This window comes from Sardina pilchardus, chromosome 1 (genome assembly GCF_963854185.1).
Source record: "Sardina pilchardus chromosome 1, fSarPil1.1, whole genome shotgun sequence".
Taxonomy (NCBI): domain Eukaryota; kingdom Metazoa; phylum Chordata; class Actinopteri; order Clupeiformes; family Clupeidae; genus Sardina; species Sardina pilchardus.
The window spans coordinates 27,118,402-27,133,129 of record NC_084994.1 but is presented as its reverse complement, the minus strand read 5'-3'; the positions used below and the strand labels follow the sequence as shown (position 1 = coordinate 27,133,129).

General features: G+C 45.9%; 1 protein-coding gene across 1 annotated transcript; it reads right to left on the bottom strand.

The window, feature by feature from the left end:
* Positions 1 to 4,317: 4,317 nt before the first annotated feature.
* etaa1a (ETAA1 activator of ATR kinase a) lies at positions 4,318 to 9,485 on the bottom strand. Its single transcript, XM_062533368.1, has 6 exons — positions 9,174 to 9,485; positions 8,823 to 8,954; positions 8,626 to 8,717; positions 8,399 to 8,508; positions 5,656 to 8,057; positions 4,318 to 5,230 (listed from the first exon to the last, which is right to left on the bottom strand). The coding sequence occupies exons 1-6, from the start codon at positions 9,337 to 9,339 to the stop codon at positions 5,094 to 5,096; spliced, it is 3,039 nt and encodes a 1,012-aa protein (XP_062389352.1). The 5' UTR covers positions 9,340 to 9,485; the 3' UTR covers positions 4,318 to 5,093.
* Positions 9,486 to 14,728: the final 5,243 nt, after the last annotated feature.

The following is a 14,728-nucleotide window of genomic DNA, read 5'->3' as shown; positions in this document are numbered from 1 at the left end:
ATAGGTTACGTGAACAATTGGAAAAAAATATATAACAATTTACATTTGCACTACTCACAAAAAGTTAGGAATATCTGGCTTTCGGGTGAAATTTAATGTTTTCAGTTCAGAAAGTACTGAAACATTGAACTGTAAGACATGCGTATTCAAAAGTTTAGAAAAGGTCACATTAAGTTCACCTGTAAACATCCCTGACTTTTTATGAGTAGCTAGTGTATATTGCTCAATTGGCTGACAATTTTGGCCATAATGTGGCTTACATTGAGAACAATCAAAAGGTACAGCGCAATTAGGAGAACTGCAGTGGTTTGCAAAAGCGTTCAGCCCCCTCAGCCACCATTTTCACATTTCCGATATTTGTTCTGCTCAGGGTCAAACAAACATTAACAAGATTAAATGAACAAGATCAAACTTAAATTAGGCCTAATTAAAAGCTGAAATATGTTATTCGCATAAATATTAAACTCTCAGCGCTTTTTGAGTTCCAGATGACAAATTATTTACAAATAACACAAAGGTATGTTATAAAAAAAAAAGGTACCTGGGGGTGGCGCTTGGTCATATCCCAATCCCACCCCATCTCTCTCTCCCACTTGTTTCCTGTCTACCTCTTCACTGTCCTATACTAATAAAGGCAAAAAGGCCAAAGAAATAAACTTAAAAAAATAAATAGATAAAAAAAGGTACCTGGGTGAGGAGGTCTCTTAAGTAGGCCAGCATTATTGATTTGAACTTGATGTGATAGCTACAGATCATACACATAGGATAAACGGTCATGTCAGTAGAATCCTTGCGTCAAAATCATAAAACATCACACACTCAGGATCATAAATTCAGTCTAGTCATTACAGACTGGCCTAAGTGAGAATAACCAGTAGTATTCTGAATCGGTGATTGTGTTGGATTTATGAGATGCAGGTACTGAGGGGGCTCATGGGGTAGCCGTGGCCTACTGGTTAGGGCTTCAAACTTGGTTCGTTCCCCGACCAGTCCATGGCTGAAGTGCTTGAGCAAGGCACCCAACCCCTCACTGCTCCCCGAGCGCTGCTGGTTGGGCAGGCAGCTCACTGCTCTGGGTTAGTGTGTGATTCACCTCACTGTGTGCTGTGTGTTTACTAATTCGGTTAAATTGGGTTAAATGCAGAGACTGAATTTCCCTCACGGGATTAAAAAAAGGATCAATTCTAAATTCATTTGTTCCGTACTTCAAAGGGAACCCTAGACCACCAGCAATGCTGTGCGTGACTCGGTTAGGGTGTGTTGGGTGCTAACATCCTTGTGGGACATGATACAGTACAGCGAGCTTATGCGTTTGATTTCATTTAAGAAAGGCGTGATCGTGATGTATGTTGAAGTACGATTCTTGCCAAGTAGGCCTTCCAATAAAATACCTTTTTTTCTAAGATACTTTTTTTTTGGTCTGTGTGTGAACAGGTGCAGGGAGTTAATATGATTATGGAGTGCATAATGTGCACTTATATTCATTAATTTGAAACATACACTACACTTGGGGCTTATGGGGGAAGTGTGTCTCCTTAAAAGTCAACAGAGCTTTCATGGTGTTCGAGGATTTGCTCTAAGTGTAAATGTCACACTGGTCTGTAATATACCGCTCCCGGGGTGGCAGTAAATGTGGTGTGTGTAGGCTGTCGTATTGTATCCGAGCACGGAGACGAGAGGGTGGAGCGTGAAAAACTTAGGTGAAGCATCCCTGGGGATGAACTTGTTGCAGGTCCGGTCCTTTCTTTCACTCTGCAGGGCGCAATGAAATCGGCCGATGGAGGGAAGCAGGGAACTGACCGGTTCCAGAATGAGAATGTTGCTAACAAAGCCCAGCTGTTCTAAAAAAAAGGGCTTCTAGAACTCGAGCCAAACCAGATGTTGGAGGGAAAACCCAGAGACTAAAGTCAGCCCTGATGCTCATGAGAAAACCATCACCTGCATAGTAGTGCACGTCTTTACAAGAACGAGAGGACGTGAATAACTTTGATCACAGATCTACTAAATCTACACTGAGGAAGGCTGAGGTTCTTTAGAGAATGGTTGTTTGGCCTCAGCTAAAAGAGGTTCATCTGTTCATAAACCAAGGAAAAAGTGTTCTGCATAGGCTGAAACTGTAGGCTAAGCCGTCTATGTTCCACACAAAAAGGGGATTAGGTCCCAGTCGAATATTTTGACATTCACAAAGACAGAATGGCAGTTGCCTAAAATGTTTTAGCGGCCAGCCACTCATCCTAGTCTACACAAGACTTCACATTATCGTGGGACTGGTATTGGCGTCACATCCCTGTAACATAAACTCCAGGACAGTTTACATTTAGCCTGACTCTTAGAAAAAAAGTGCTATATGTAGCTGTACTGTTGCATGCTTCATATATGGCCCCCCTAAATGGTTCTTTAAACCATATTGAAGGGTACATCAAAGGAACCCCCTAAGGCTTCTTTAAAGCCTGCACGATTCTATATAGAACTCCGAGAACCATTTTTTTTAAAGAGTGTATGGCCGGCTGTCAGCAGATCGCCTTCTTCACAGCTCACTGTCAGACAGGTACAGGCGTTCGTGCAGGTGTGCTGTGCCACACGTTTAGGCCTACAGCACGAAGCCCTATCAGCCATCATCAGGTGAACATGACAGAAAGAAAGAGACAGAATTGTGCCAGCTATATCGATATCCCCAGGATGTTACATTACATGGGATATCAAGAGCACCATCTCATTCCCGGCCCCCTCAGTCCCCAGAGGGGGTGGCGCGGTTCGAGGGTCTGAATAGGGCGGGCGCTTGGCGCGGTGCCCGGTCTGGGGTCGCGTCGTATCGGTGTCCCCTGTAATTGGGAGGCGGTTGATGGCGCGTGATTGATGTCTGGGGCGAAGAAGCGATGTCAAGTTTACAGTTTGCGGCGGGGGTGCGAGCGGGGTCACTGAAAACAGGCAGGAGAAGGGGTCGTCTAGAGTTCAGCCAAACTCTCAGGTGACCGACTAAGGTCGGCCTCGATCGTTATCAACAGACTCTGGCACGATTTCCGAGTCACATGTAGGCTATGTGTGTGTGTGTGTGTGTGTGTGTGTGTGTGTGTTTGTGTGTGTATTTGTGTGTGTGAATGAGTGTGTGCGGGACGTAACACAAAACCATGCCTACACATTCCGTTTGCGCACAAGGTGTTGTCTTTAGGCCATGAGAACCGCTGTTAACAATGTTGTGTTGTCACGTACCACGTTATCAAAGGAGAGGCAGTTGGGGTTTCTATGCATGTCGTATTGTACATCTACTGTTGTTGTTGTCACATACCACCTGTCAGCCCTAACATCCAGACCGTGACATGAGCGAATATCTCCGTAGACATGACAAGGAGCGTGTTTTTAAATTTTTTTTTTTTTATATATTTCTATTGTTTGTCTCGGTGCTCGGTTAGCCGGTTGAAGAGGAAGAAGGCGCAAGTGAAATACCAGCTCATGGCCACTGGCTCACAGCTATGCAGGCGCTGGCTACGGTTACTACGGTTACACGGCTGTGTGACGGAGGCGGAGGGCTCGCCTTTCAGGTGCGCTCAGGTGTGACACGTCGGGGCCGGGCAGCTATCTGCCCAAATCGGACAGGTGTCAGTGGCATGACGACGACGACGGGTGGTGGTGGTGGGGGGGGGGGGGGGGGGTCTGGGGTGTAGTAGGGCCGGTGACGGAGGAAGATGGTGTAATGGCAGCCGCACATTCCAACACACACATCACACATCCCAACACACACATCACACATACACACACATCACACATCCCAACATACAGTACACATACACACACATCACACATCCCAACATACACATCACACATACACACACATCACACATCCCAACATACACATCACACATACACACACATCACACATACCAACATACACATCACACATACACACACATCACACATCCCAACATACACATCACACACATCACAGATCCCAACACACACATCACACATCCCAACATACACATCATACATACACACACATACACACACATCACAACATACACATCACACACACATTACACATCCCAAAACACACAAACACTGAGCTTTTCTGGGTGTTTAATGTGAGCCCTTTTGCCGCTTCTTCACCTGCCCAGCACCTGCAGGTGGAATTTAGCTTAAGCTTAATCTGGTACATGTTTTAATCACTTTAACCATATATTTTTTTATCTTTTGCAAAGTTTCTTACTGCAAATTATGGTCAAGACATACCTGGTACACTAGATGTCAGTCTCGCATCTCATTTTGCAAATCCTCCAGACTAACAAGACAAGTGACAAAAAGACACAAAAGTTCTGGTGGTATGGTTCATGGCATTTATTCAAACACAAATATTTTTTAAAATCTCATCCTATTCCCATTCAATAAATAAACAATTTCGAAAGAAATCAAGAGCATAGGCCAACTCACTTGTTTATGGTGAGGCAAAATATAACATTGATGGAGAACATAACAGACATAAATATTGAAGACAGACCACAACAGCCATCCCATAAACGCACAAATCAGGTGTCTCGTGAAAAACCAAGGACAGCAGATGCCTCTAATGTAACAAACAATGTAATCAAGAAATATGAAAATGACAGAATTATGAACATCCAAAATTTCCCATTCCTGCCTAAGGTTTTAATAAACGTGTAAACATTCATAACTTCATAAATGCTACCCTGTCCATAATCGGTATTAATAATGATAATAATAATAATGTATATCATAAACTTCTAACAAGGCCTGTTGCAGAGTTTTGGTTTTAACCATGCACAGTAAAAAGCTGCTCAGTCTACAATCAATTGCAACCGTTTTTGTTGGAGAGCGTGCCATTGAAGACTGTGTGCAACTGCAATGTGAAGCCAAGCCATGCAATCTCATCAAGCCAGCGATGTCATTTAGTGCAACGTCCGCTAATGTCGATCGCAATCAAGATTCCAATACAACACAATGTAAGGCCAATGTAAAGCAACGTATACATCTTATACATACATTTACACATATACACATATCCTCACGTATCTTATCAAACTGCGTTGAGAGAAACGTTTAGAACTGGATCTGTTTTTTTTTGGAACCGGATCCGGAACTTAGCACGGGGCTCGGAGGTTCTGGTTTTGGTTCTGCGTGGCGAGCATTCGGAGCCGCCGCCTCTCGAGCGCCTCCTGCTTCTTGCGCTCGATCTCGGCCTCAGAACACCGTGGGTTGGCGGGGTAAGAAACGGGAGCTGTGGAGAAAGGAGGAGAGAGAGAGACACACACACAAACAAACACACAGACACAGACACAGACACAGACACAGACACAGACACACACACAGTCAGTCACTCAGCCCAAGAGACACTTTGGTTTAACATCTGAACACATACCAATTTTTAAGAGATCTTGGATCGGATTATGAAAAGTGTGCGAAGCTAAGCAACATAAATATATATTTTAAACATATATTAAAAGGTAATACAATCAGGTTCACATTTTCTGGGAAACCATCAAAAAGTTGTGGCTTTCCTAACTAATTACACAAAATGACAAGCTACGTGTGGTGTGTGTCTACAATATCATATATATATACATGTATATACATATGTATATGTATGTATGTGTTTGCATACTGGCAAAGTCATGACCAAACAAGTTATGTCATTTCCTGTACCTTGTGTGGTCCCTGTGAAACAGCTGGTGCTGCTGTTTGTCGGCCTCTTGAAAGTATACTGGGTACTACTGCCGCCACCCATTCTCACAGCCGATTGGTTGGAGCCAGCCATGGCTCCTCCTTTACCTCCCAGCTGGTTGGCTGTGGAGGTGTGGTGGGAGGAGCCTCCAAAGGAAGTGGTCTCTTTACTGTGCGTGAGCCTCTGAGGTTCCACACTGGTGGTAGTACCTGGTGGTCTCATCATAGAGTTCCTTTGGCCAACACTACCGAACGAGGATTGGCCACTCCGAGTATTAGAACTCACACCTCCCAGCTGATTGGCTGTGGAGGTGTGGTGGGAGGGGCCTCCAAAGGAAGTGGTCTCTTTGCTGTGCGTGAGCCTCTGAGGTTCCACACTGGTGGTAGTACCCGGTGGTCTCATCATAGAGTTCCTTTGGCCAACGCTACCGAACGAGGATTGGCCACTCTGAGTATTAGAACTCACACCTCCCATGTTATTGGCTGTGGAGGTGTGGTGGGAGGAGCCTCCAAAGGAAGTAGGCCCTGCGCCAGCAGAAGCACTGGGTGGCCTCATGGCGTTCCTTTGGTACTGAGCACTGGAACTCCCAGCGACTACAGCCCCAGTCCTTTGGTTCGTCGAAGGCACACTCTTAGCCAGCGCGTTATTTCCTGATGTACTACTATACGCTGTTTTGGTCGGTGGAACAGGTTGGGCCAAAGTATTGGCCGCTCTGCTCTGATAGGGGGCTCTAAGTCCAGCGTTTCCCACTGAGGCCACAGGTGAAGGGGTGGCGGTCTGGCGTTGCGTCCGACTCAGCACCTGACCGTCGGCGAACGCTTGTTGTTCCGCCGCCGCTGCCGCCGGCGGCACGGCACACTCCACGTCATCGCACGCCTCGCAGAGCAAATCGTCGTCGTCCGCGTCGTCGTCCCACCCGGCGTCCGAGGCGAAGAACAGATCTAGGTCGTCGTCCGGGATATCGGCCTCCCCGCCGACTAGTCCACCTGCGGGCTTCTCTTCCGCTGAGGCTGCAGCCTTCACCGGTTGCTTCGCCCACGCGGGCGCTTGCAATGACTTCGACTGAGCACCGGTGGCTGGACTGGGTCTTTGTGGGCCCAGGTAGGGCTGTGCTCCGGTGGCTGGACTGGGTCTCTGGGGTGCCAGGTATGACTGTGTTCCGGTGGCTGGGGTGGGTCTTTGTGGGCCCGGGTATGACTGTGTTCCAGTGACTGGGGTGGGTGTCTGGGGTGCCAGGTATGACTGTGTTCCGGTGGCTGGACTGGGTCTCTGGGGTGCCAGGTATGACTGTGTTCCGGTGGCTGGACTGGGTCTCTGGGGTGCCGGGTAGGACAGTGTTCCGGTGGCTGGAGTGGGTCTCTGGGGTGCCGGGCATGGCTGTGTTCCGGTGGCTGGGGTGGGTCTCTGGGGTGCCGGGTAGGGCTGTGCTCCGGTGGCGTGGGCCTTGGTCCTCACGAGGGGCTGGGTCACAGCTGCAGGTGCTGCAGCCGCTGGTTGGCTGTGGGGTTTGTGTGGGAGGTCCGAGGAGCCGCGCGCCACAGACGGAGCAGGCCCGGCGCTTCGTAAGCCGCTCCTGTTGTTGCTAGGCAATCCTACGCCGACGGATGACGATCGGAGTTGGCGACTGGCGTCCACTCCTGGTGGCGTAAGTGTCTGCCCGCTTTTATACGCCGCTGTCTGAACCTGAGATAAACCGAAACCTCTACTGCCACTGCTGCCACCATACTGACGGTTCTGGCTTGGAACGTTTGTGGGGCCCGAGGCGCCAGTCGGAACCTTCTGCGGCCCGGGGACGGCCTTTTGCGTGGAACAGTGTTTGGGCGGAGCAAAGAGCTCCGGCTGCTGGGTCATATCCATCACCATGGAGTCGTCAAGGAGACCGTCGTCCTCCCAGTCGTCGTCAAACCCACCAACAGTATCCACGGGGGCGGCAGTAGAGACCTGCGTCGTACCGGCGGAGACCACCGGTGTGTGGCTGCGCGTCCTCACGTCCGAGGAGCTTCCTGCGGCCGGGGCGTTTCTGGGACGCTGTGAGGTGGACACGGCGGCGGGCTTCGCGTTCTGGGACGCGTTCCCGGACAGAGGCTGGCTGAGTCCGTTCTCGATGCTCACCGTGGGCCCGTCGAACAGCTCGTTAAACAGAGCGTCATCGTCGCCGTCCTCCTCCATGTCCTGATCGATGGACAGGACCCTGACGGCTCCGGACGCCGACGAGGGGTCCGGGGGAGGAGCCTCGTTTTCGTCGGCGAAAAGATCGACGTCTTCAGCGTCCAGGTCTGCGGGCTGAGCTGCATGGCTCTGGTTCTGGACGGGCCGCTCACATCGGATCAGCTGGAAGTCAAACTGCTTGGCCAGCTCCTTGAGATGGTCAACGGTGTCCTTCCTGTAAGACAGAATGTTGTGACATGACGAGACCAATGCAGTTTAACTATGGCGAGATTACAGGTTAATAACCGAGGCCAGTCTGTGTGTGTTGTAAAACTGATGCAAAATGGCCACGTTAATGACGCTGATAAGTGCTTACATCTGCTCCATCAAATTAATAAAAAATTATGACTGTGGTACAACAACGCCTGAGAACTATGCCCCCGTCAACTTCCAATGTGCTCTAAGAATCATCTGATTTCCTCGGGCGATCAGCGATTAAAATGGAAGGACATGCTGAATTCCCTTTCTGAATCTATTCAGTGATTCCCCTTGATGTAAAATAACCAGAACACTCACTTGTTGACCTTCGTCCTCGTCCTTGGTTGGGACAGCTCGGGAGTGCAAGGGATGCCACTTGCTCCAATCCACTGCAGCTCAGACTCTGCTGAATCCAGTGGTCTCGAGTTCTGGAACAAAGACAACAGTTTAAACCCGAAGGATATCTATTCTAATATATACTGCGAGTGAGTTGTTAATATATTCAGTATACACACACATACAGTATGTGTACTGTGGCCTACTACCTTAGGAGCTATCCGACTGACTAGATCAGTTACGTCTGTTTTTCCGACGTAAATGTCATTTCTCCGTCCTCTTCCCCTACGCATTCCTCCATCTAGATTGTGATTCATTTGCAGACAATTAAGTCAACATCTGTTAGAGGGGTTAACAACATATTTGAAGTCAATCTCTCCATGTCTAGTGTTCTTGTCAAACTTACCTTTCCGGATGGGAGACGGCGAACTCTGGTCCCAGACGATATCGTGTTGATTTTCGGAATCATTGCAAGGCGATTCCTTACTGATCAAACGGCCAAATTTGCTTCTTACAGGGCGGGTAGGTGTCTTGAACTCTGTTTTGATCGAAAAGGACGCACTGTTACTACAATTATGATGTTTTGACAGGCTGGCAATTAAAACGATAGCTATATGATAGCTAGCTTAACGTTAGCCCGCCATCACAACGTCATATAACAGCAAACAAGCAAACGTAGACTGTTGTGGCGAACGTAGCTAGTTAACTCATAAGCCTGCACAGACAAAATTGCATTTACTCTATTGAATAGTATTACCTGGTTGTGAAATGTCTGAGATGTCCACCGTGCGTGGTGGCTGTGACGGTGGTTTGGGGCTTCGCTTCAGTCTGTTTATTTTCGATTTGCGCAGTTCAAGTTGGTGTAAATCGCTTTCAACTCCTTCCTCCCTGGTTTTGTCGGTACATGTCCTACGGTAGGGCATATTTACCCGCAGTTAGTCACACATTATGCAGAGTTAACTGCGGTATTTTGTCTATATTGAACTTAAACTCCGTCGCAACTACATCAAACTCCCCAGTCATCTTTTGGCGAGATTCAAGAATTCCGCCAAGAATTTCCCATGGACCATTGCGAGGGCTTTTGACAACTTGTCTTTCACAGCACCAAACATGCGCAACTGAGACGCATTTGTAGGCTAATGTAGAGAAATGCCCGTCGCTGTTAATTTATCACAGGGTAATTAGATTAGATTAGAGTTAATTTTATTGTCATTTAGCAGAGTACAGTTAGCCTACAGAGCCAATGATATGTAGTTGACATCCAACCAAAACTGCAAAGAAGCATTAAATACCGTGCAGGTTGCAGGTTGAGTAGGCCTACAATTTACTAGTTTTTTCTCCTACTTCTACTTTTACTTCATTACATATTTTCAATGAGTTTAGTAGCCTACTTTTACTCCGATACATTTTTTATGCGCTGCATCATTGGTGTAATATTTGTGCGACTTCATTTTTAATAAACAGTAACTGGTTTAGACTAATAGGCAAAAAGCCTGCAGACCTTATTTTATACACTCATTAAAAGTGGCATAATTGAGACAGACCACGAGCACAGACTAAGTGCACTTATCAATAGTAGGCCTACACTTACATAAACAGCCTAGATTGAGTAGACAGTTGACACTAATATCAGAGCAAAGTGCACTTTTCAACACAGAGCACAAGTATTAAAACAGAGTGCACTTCTCAACATAGAGCGCTATGAACAACTTGTGAGCCCAACTCAAACTTGGATTGAATAGCCTATCCAATGGTGATGAACTGGCCTGTTGGGATGCACTTTTTACTGTGATATCACCAACAACATAGGCCACACATTGACCGATAGCCTAAATACATTCAAGAAGATAAAAATAAATTACTTTTGTTCACTTTGGTTCTTGAAATATCTTGATGTAAATGCCAGAGAACACCCATTCGAAACTAAGACCCATGGCTTTTTGTAGCACTCGATAATATTAACAATTTGATTTGATTTTAAGGAAAAAAAAGAAATTAAGAAACAAGAAAAAGAAAAGCTATCGGTGCCCAGGGGATCCAAACAGCACTGAGCCTTGATCCTCTCCCTGTGGTTCTTCTCCTGTGGTCTGAACAAGCAGCAACACCCCCGCCAGGCTTCGCTGTGCTCAAACCTGCTCCCCTATTTCACCTGGAGAGACAGGTGTGGGACTGTTACAGCAGGTGACTCCACAGACTGCCATACGGCCATCTGAGTGTTTAGCATGTTTGATCGTCGATAGAAATGTAATGAACCATTCTCTTGAAAGGATTCAGTAGTTATTATGATTATTATTGCAGCTATTTAGTTATTGCATTATTATTTTATATTATAGTCATTTTATTATATCACAGTCTTGCTGTCTGGGAGTTTTTTCTTCTGGTGGTGGTGGCGTGACTCTGTGACGTACGTATGCACACTCCTGCGATCACCTTCTCTCAGTCTGATACTGTGGCCTTGTGACACCTGATGGCCGACCTTGACATGACCTTCACACTCGATTAGCCCGTCCTCTATTGATTAGTGGTCAGCCGTTATCGTAGCACGGTGCCACAGTGGACTAATGGCCCAAACTCAGACGTGACAGGACGGGCAAACAAACTCAAATCATTAACAGGTGTCGGAGCCAAAATAGCTTTGTAAATATAATTGAGTGTCTGCCAATCTTGTATATCTTTTTAACATGTAATCAACTAATAAGAATCAATTTGTATGTACTGTTATGATTACTACATTGGACAACAGGAATAAACCCCTTCCCGTTGATACGGAATCCTGTTGGCCTATTTCCTTAACGCTGCACATGAGTGAAGACATTGCTTCTGTTCAGAAACATCAGCACAGCCCTCTCACTACAGGAGAGAGAATGGACCAAAGAGGAATAAGAATATTCATACTTGGCCAGGCAGGCAGTGTTTCATGTACGACATCGTCCGCAGTTATTGGCACCCCTGGCCTGATCATGTTGAGTAAAAAGAGGTATGGAAAAAAAAATCACCTTTTGATTTATCTTAGGCAATGAGTGAGGACAAAATTCAAGAGAAGCAAATTCATTCTGATAAAAAAAAAAATCATTTTAGAGAAATGAATTGTTTTATTTTACAAAATCACATAGGCTACAGTATGTCACCATTATTGGCGTCCCTGTATTTAATCATTTGTGAAGCCTCTCTTTACCAGTAAAAACAGCTGTTAGTCTTCTCCTATGACATCCCATAATGAAAACCCAAAGGCACCCCAATGGTTACTAAAGAGTTCACATCAGGGCCCTGAAATGGCCTTATGGCAGAAGCTTAATTTTGTGTTCAGTGAGACATTTTTGCATTGATCTGGACATACAGTATATTTTATATCTTTGTCCTTCTGCGTTCTGCGTGATCATTTTTGCATTGATCTGGACATACAGTATATGTTATATCTTTGCATCTCATCTCGATCTCACCATAATAAATCCAGGGAAAGTCTCAATAACATTAAGCATTTCCAGCCATGTAATTAAATAACAGGAAATGTTTTTTTCCCCCTAGTGCCTTTTAAATAATTTGTTAGCATGGAGTTCATGTCTGATGATTTTTTTTCTTGGTGATCCCAAGATGCTTCTTTTGCTGTAGCTCAAGTCACACACAGGCGCTTATCCAATGTCTGTCTTCAGTTCGTCACCATTTCCAGTTGATTGGAACCTCTTAATTATTGTTGCCTATAGTTTCAATATAACATGTAATTTGATAGCTTTAAGTTTTTTTAGAGTTGCAGAATAGTGGCGAGAGCTGATATTGCTACTCTTTTATGACAAACAACACACACACACACACCAGGTATATTTATCCCAGCCGTGGCCTTTTTTTTTTATCATCAGTCTGCCATTCAATAAACATATAAACTCCTCCTCAAAGTTTTGGTGATGAAGCACAATCATTTATCATTTAACCATTGAGCATTAAGCATACACTGAGTGCATACCTTTAGACACTGTCTATCATGTCTCCTTCATTTCTCCATGACATAATTTAGCAAAATTCAATAGACTATCAGTAGGCTCCTATTGTCCTCTTGTACAAATTAAACTTCAACCTTTGTTTTCTCCTAAGGTTTTCAAAGGTCCAACTAAGATCTGATTTATTTCTGTGAGTTAAAGAGAAGACGGCAAAAAAAACACTCTGAGAACTCGCTTAGTTTTCCTGCAGGTGGCGCTGTGGTCACGGTATTTGAACTGAAGTCTCAGCCACAAGTGTGAAGAGCGTGGGTCTCAGCTGCTGTGTCACCTTTTGGCGGGCTTACTGACTGCGGGCGCACATAAACAGCGCGTTAAGCCAACATAAACACTACATAAAACGCCGTTTACCATATGTTTGCGAGTTCATTATTTCCCCCTCAATACCGCGCTCACGGCAAGTGTTGTAAGTGATGCGTGAAAAGTTGGGTTGCGTGTGCCTTGGATAATGGCATTTTTGCACTGTAGGCTACAGTCTCACTTGATGTATTTTTCACTGGTTTTACCTGCTTTTCTTGGCATCTATCAAACAGCGTGATTGAGCGCATAGTCGACCACGCGTTCTAGAGGAATGTTTATTGACGCCAATTTTCGTCATCGTCTTTTGGCTATTTAATTTTTGGATAATTATTTATTGCATGTGCGCTAGTTCTAGCCTACTTTTAACGGCTGTCTTAGTGGACACTGCAGTCAAGCTAATCCGGAATCTCCTATTAGGCTATATCTTTTAGTTTTGTTTTGCAAATAAAATGCATGCAATTGCATATTTAAACCTGATAAATTCAGTAGAACATTTTATACAGTAACCACAACCCATCAGACTGGTATGGTCACATGCGGTTAGCCTACTACAACCTGGTGCTTAACCTACACTACACACCCACATCCCTGTTAGCCATGCACGCGCGCGCGCGCGCACACACACACACACACACACTACAACCTGGTGCTTAACCTCCACTACACCCCCAAATCCCTGTTAGACACGCGCACACACGCACACACACACACACACACACACACACACACACACTCCCAACAAACTTACAACCCTCTTACAGAGACGCACGCACACACACACACACACATGCAAACTCCAACAAACTTACAACGCACTTACAGAGACAGGCGTGCTCATTTACACACACACACACACACACACACACACACACAGATTGTCCTTCCATTAACAGACACACACTATTCCATGGGTAAGATTAGAGTAACGTCCAAATGGCCTGTTGGACAAGCAACTCCAACAGGTGTTGAAATTGCCGGGGTGCTGTGGCAAATGGCACACAATGTTACAGTTAAATGGCTGCCCATCCGTGTTCTCAACCTTTGGCGCTTAAATGCAAAAGAATGACCACTGTAAGGTTAAAACGGTTTATTCTCAAACGTGAGGCAGACATAAAAAGTTTTCAGTTGTATGAAAATCACACACAAACATCGGCTTGAACACACACTTTAACAGATTCATACAGAAACACACATAAACACACACACACACACACACACACACACACGCAGATATGCAAATACAGACACACGCACACACACACAGACACACACAGACACACAGACACACACACACACACACAGTGTGGATAAACACGTCGTATCCTCAACAAAAAAATATATATCAGAGCACACCACACAGATACCAGCGCATTACCCCTGCAAACCCCACGGTCCAATAGTCCAAACGTTTCACTTTTCACAGCAGTATTCATCAAGAATGTCCAATTCCACTCCAGTAAAATCAGCCTGAAAAAAAGACCCACAATGAAAGACACTCCGCAGGCCTCCGTGCTAACCCTGTCTGTGACGACACCTCAGTTCAACCGTTGCCCTCGGTGTTGACGTCCAGAGGGGGCCATTTTGGGGGGGAAGCTCAGCCCTCTTCCTTATCCAAACCCGCACTGCATTGTGGGTAGTCTCTCTACATCGCAGCACTGGTGAAATCACTGGACACAAACTCAGCTGTCAGCAGGTTATTGTCATTCCTGTTCCTGTTGCAGTTGAAGCTTGTCCGCTGTTTTTGGTTTTGTTGGTTTTGTCATTCTTTTCTTTTTTTTTTGGTTTGTGGTTTTTGTTTTGGTGTCCAAGGCAACCACTGTGGCTTCTCCTGAATTTAGGGGGAGGGGTGTGTGAGAGGAGAGGGGTGTGTGTGAGGGGGGTGGGGGGTGGGGGGGGGGCATTAGTACAGTGTTGAAGCACCTGAGCTCAATAAGGAAGTAAACTGAGGAGAGAGCTTGCTAGGTTCTGGAGTGAGATGGGGTGCGGTGGGGTGAGGGTGGGGTAGGGTGAGGTGTGGGTGGGG

Excerpts from the sequence above, each read along its gene's own strand:
- etaa1a (XM_062533368.1), bottom strand. The coding sequence starts at position 9,339 with ATGCCCTACCGTAGGACATGTACCGACAAAACCAGGGAGGAAGGAGTT. Across the intron at positions 8,718-8,822 it reads GCCGTCTCCCATCCGGAAAG|ATGGAGGAATGCGTAGGGGA; the intron begins GTAAGTTTGACA and ends ATCACAATCTAG. Across the intron at positions 5,231-5,655 it reads TTTCACAGGGACCACACAAG|CTCCCGTTTCTTACCCCGCC; the intron begins GTACAGGAAATG and ends CTTTCTCCACAG.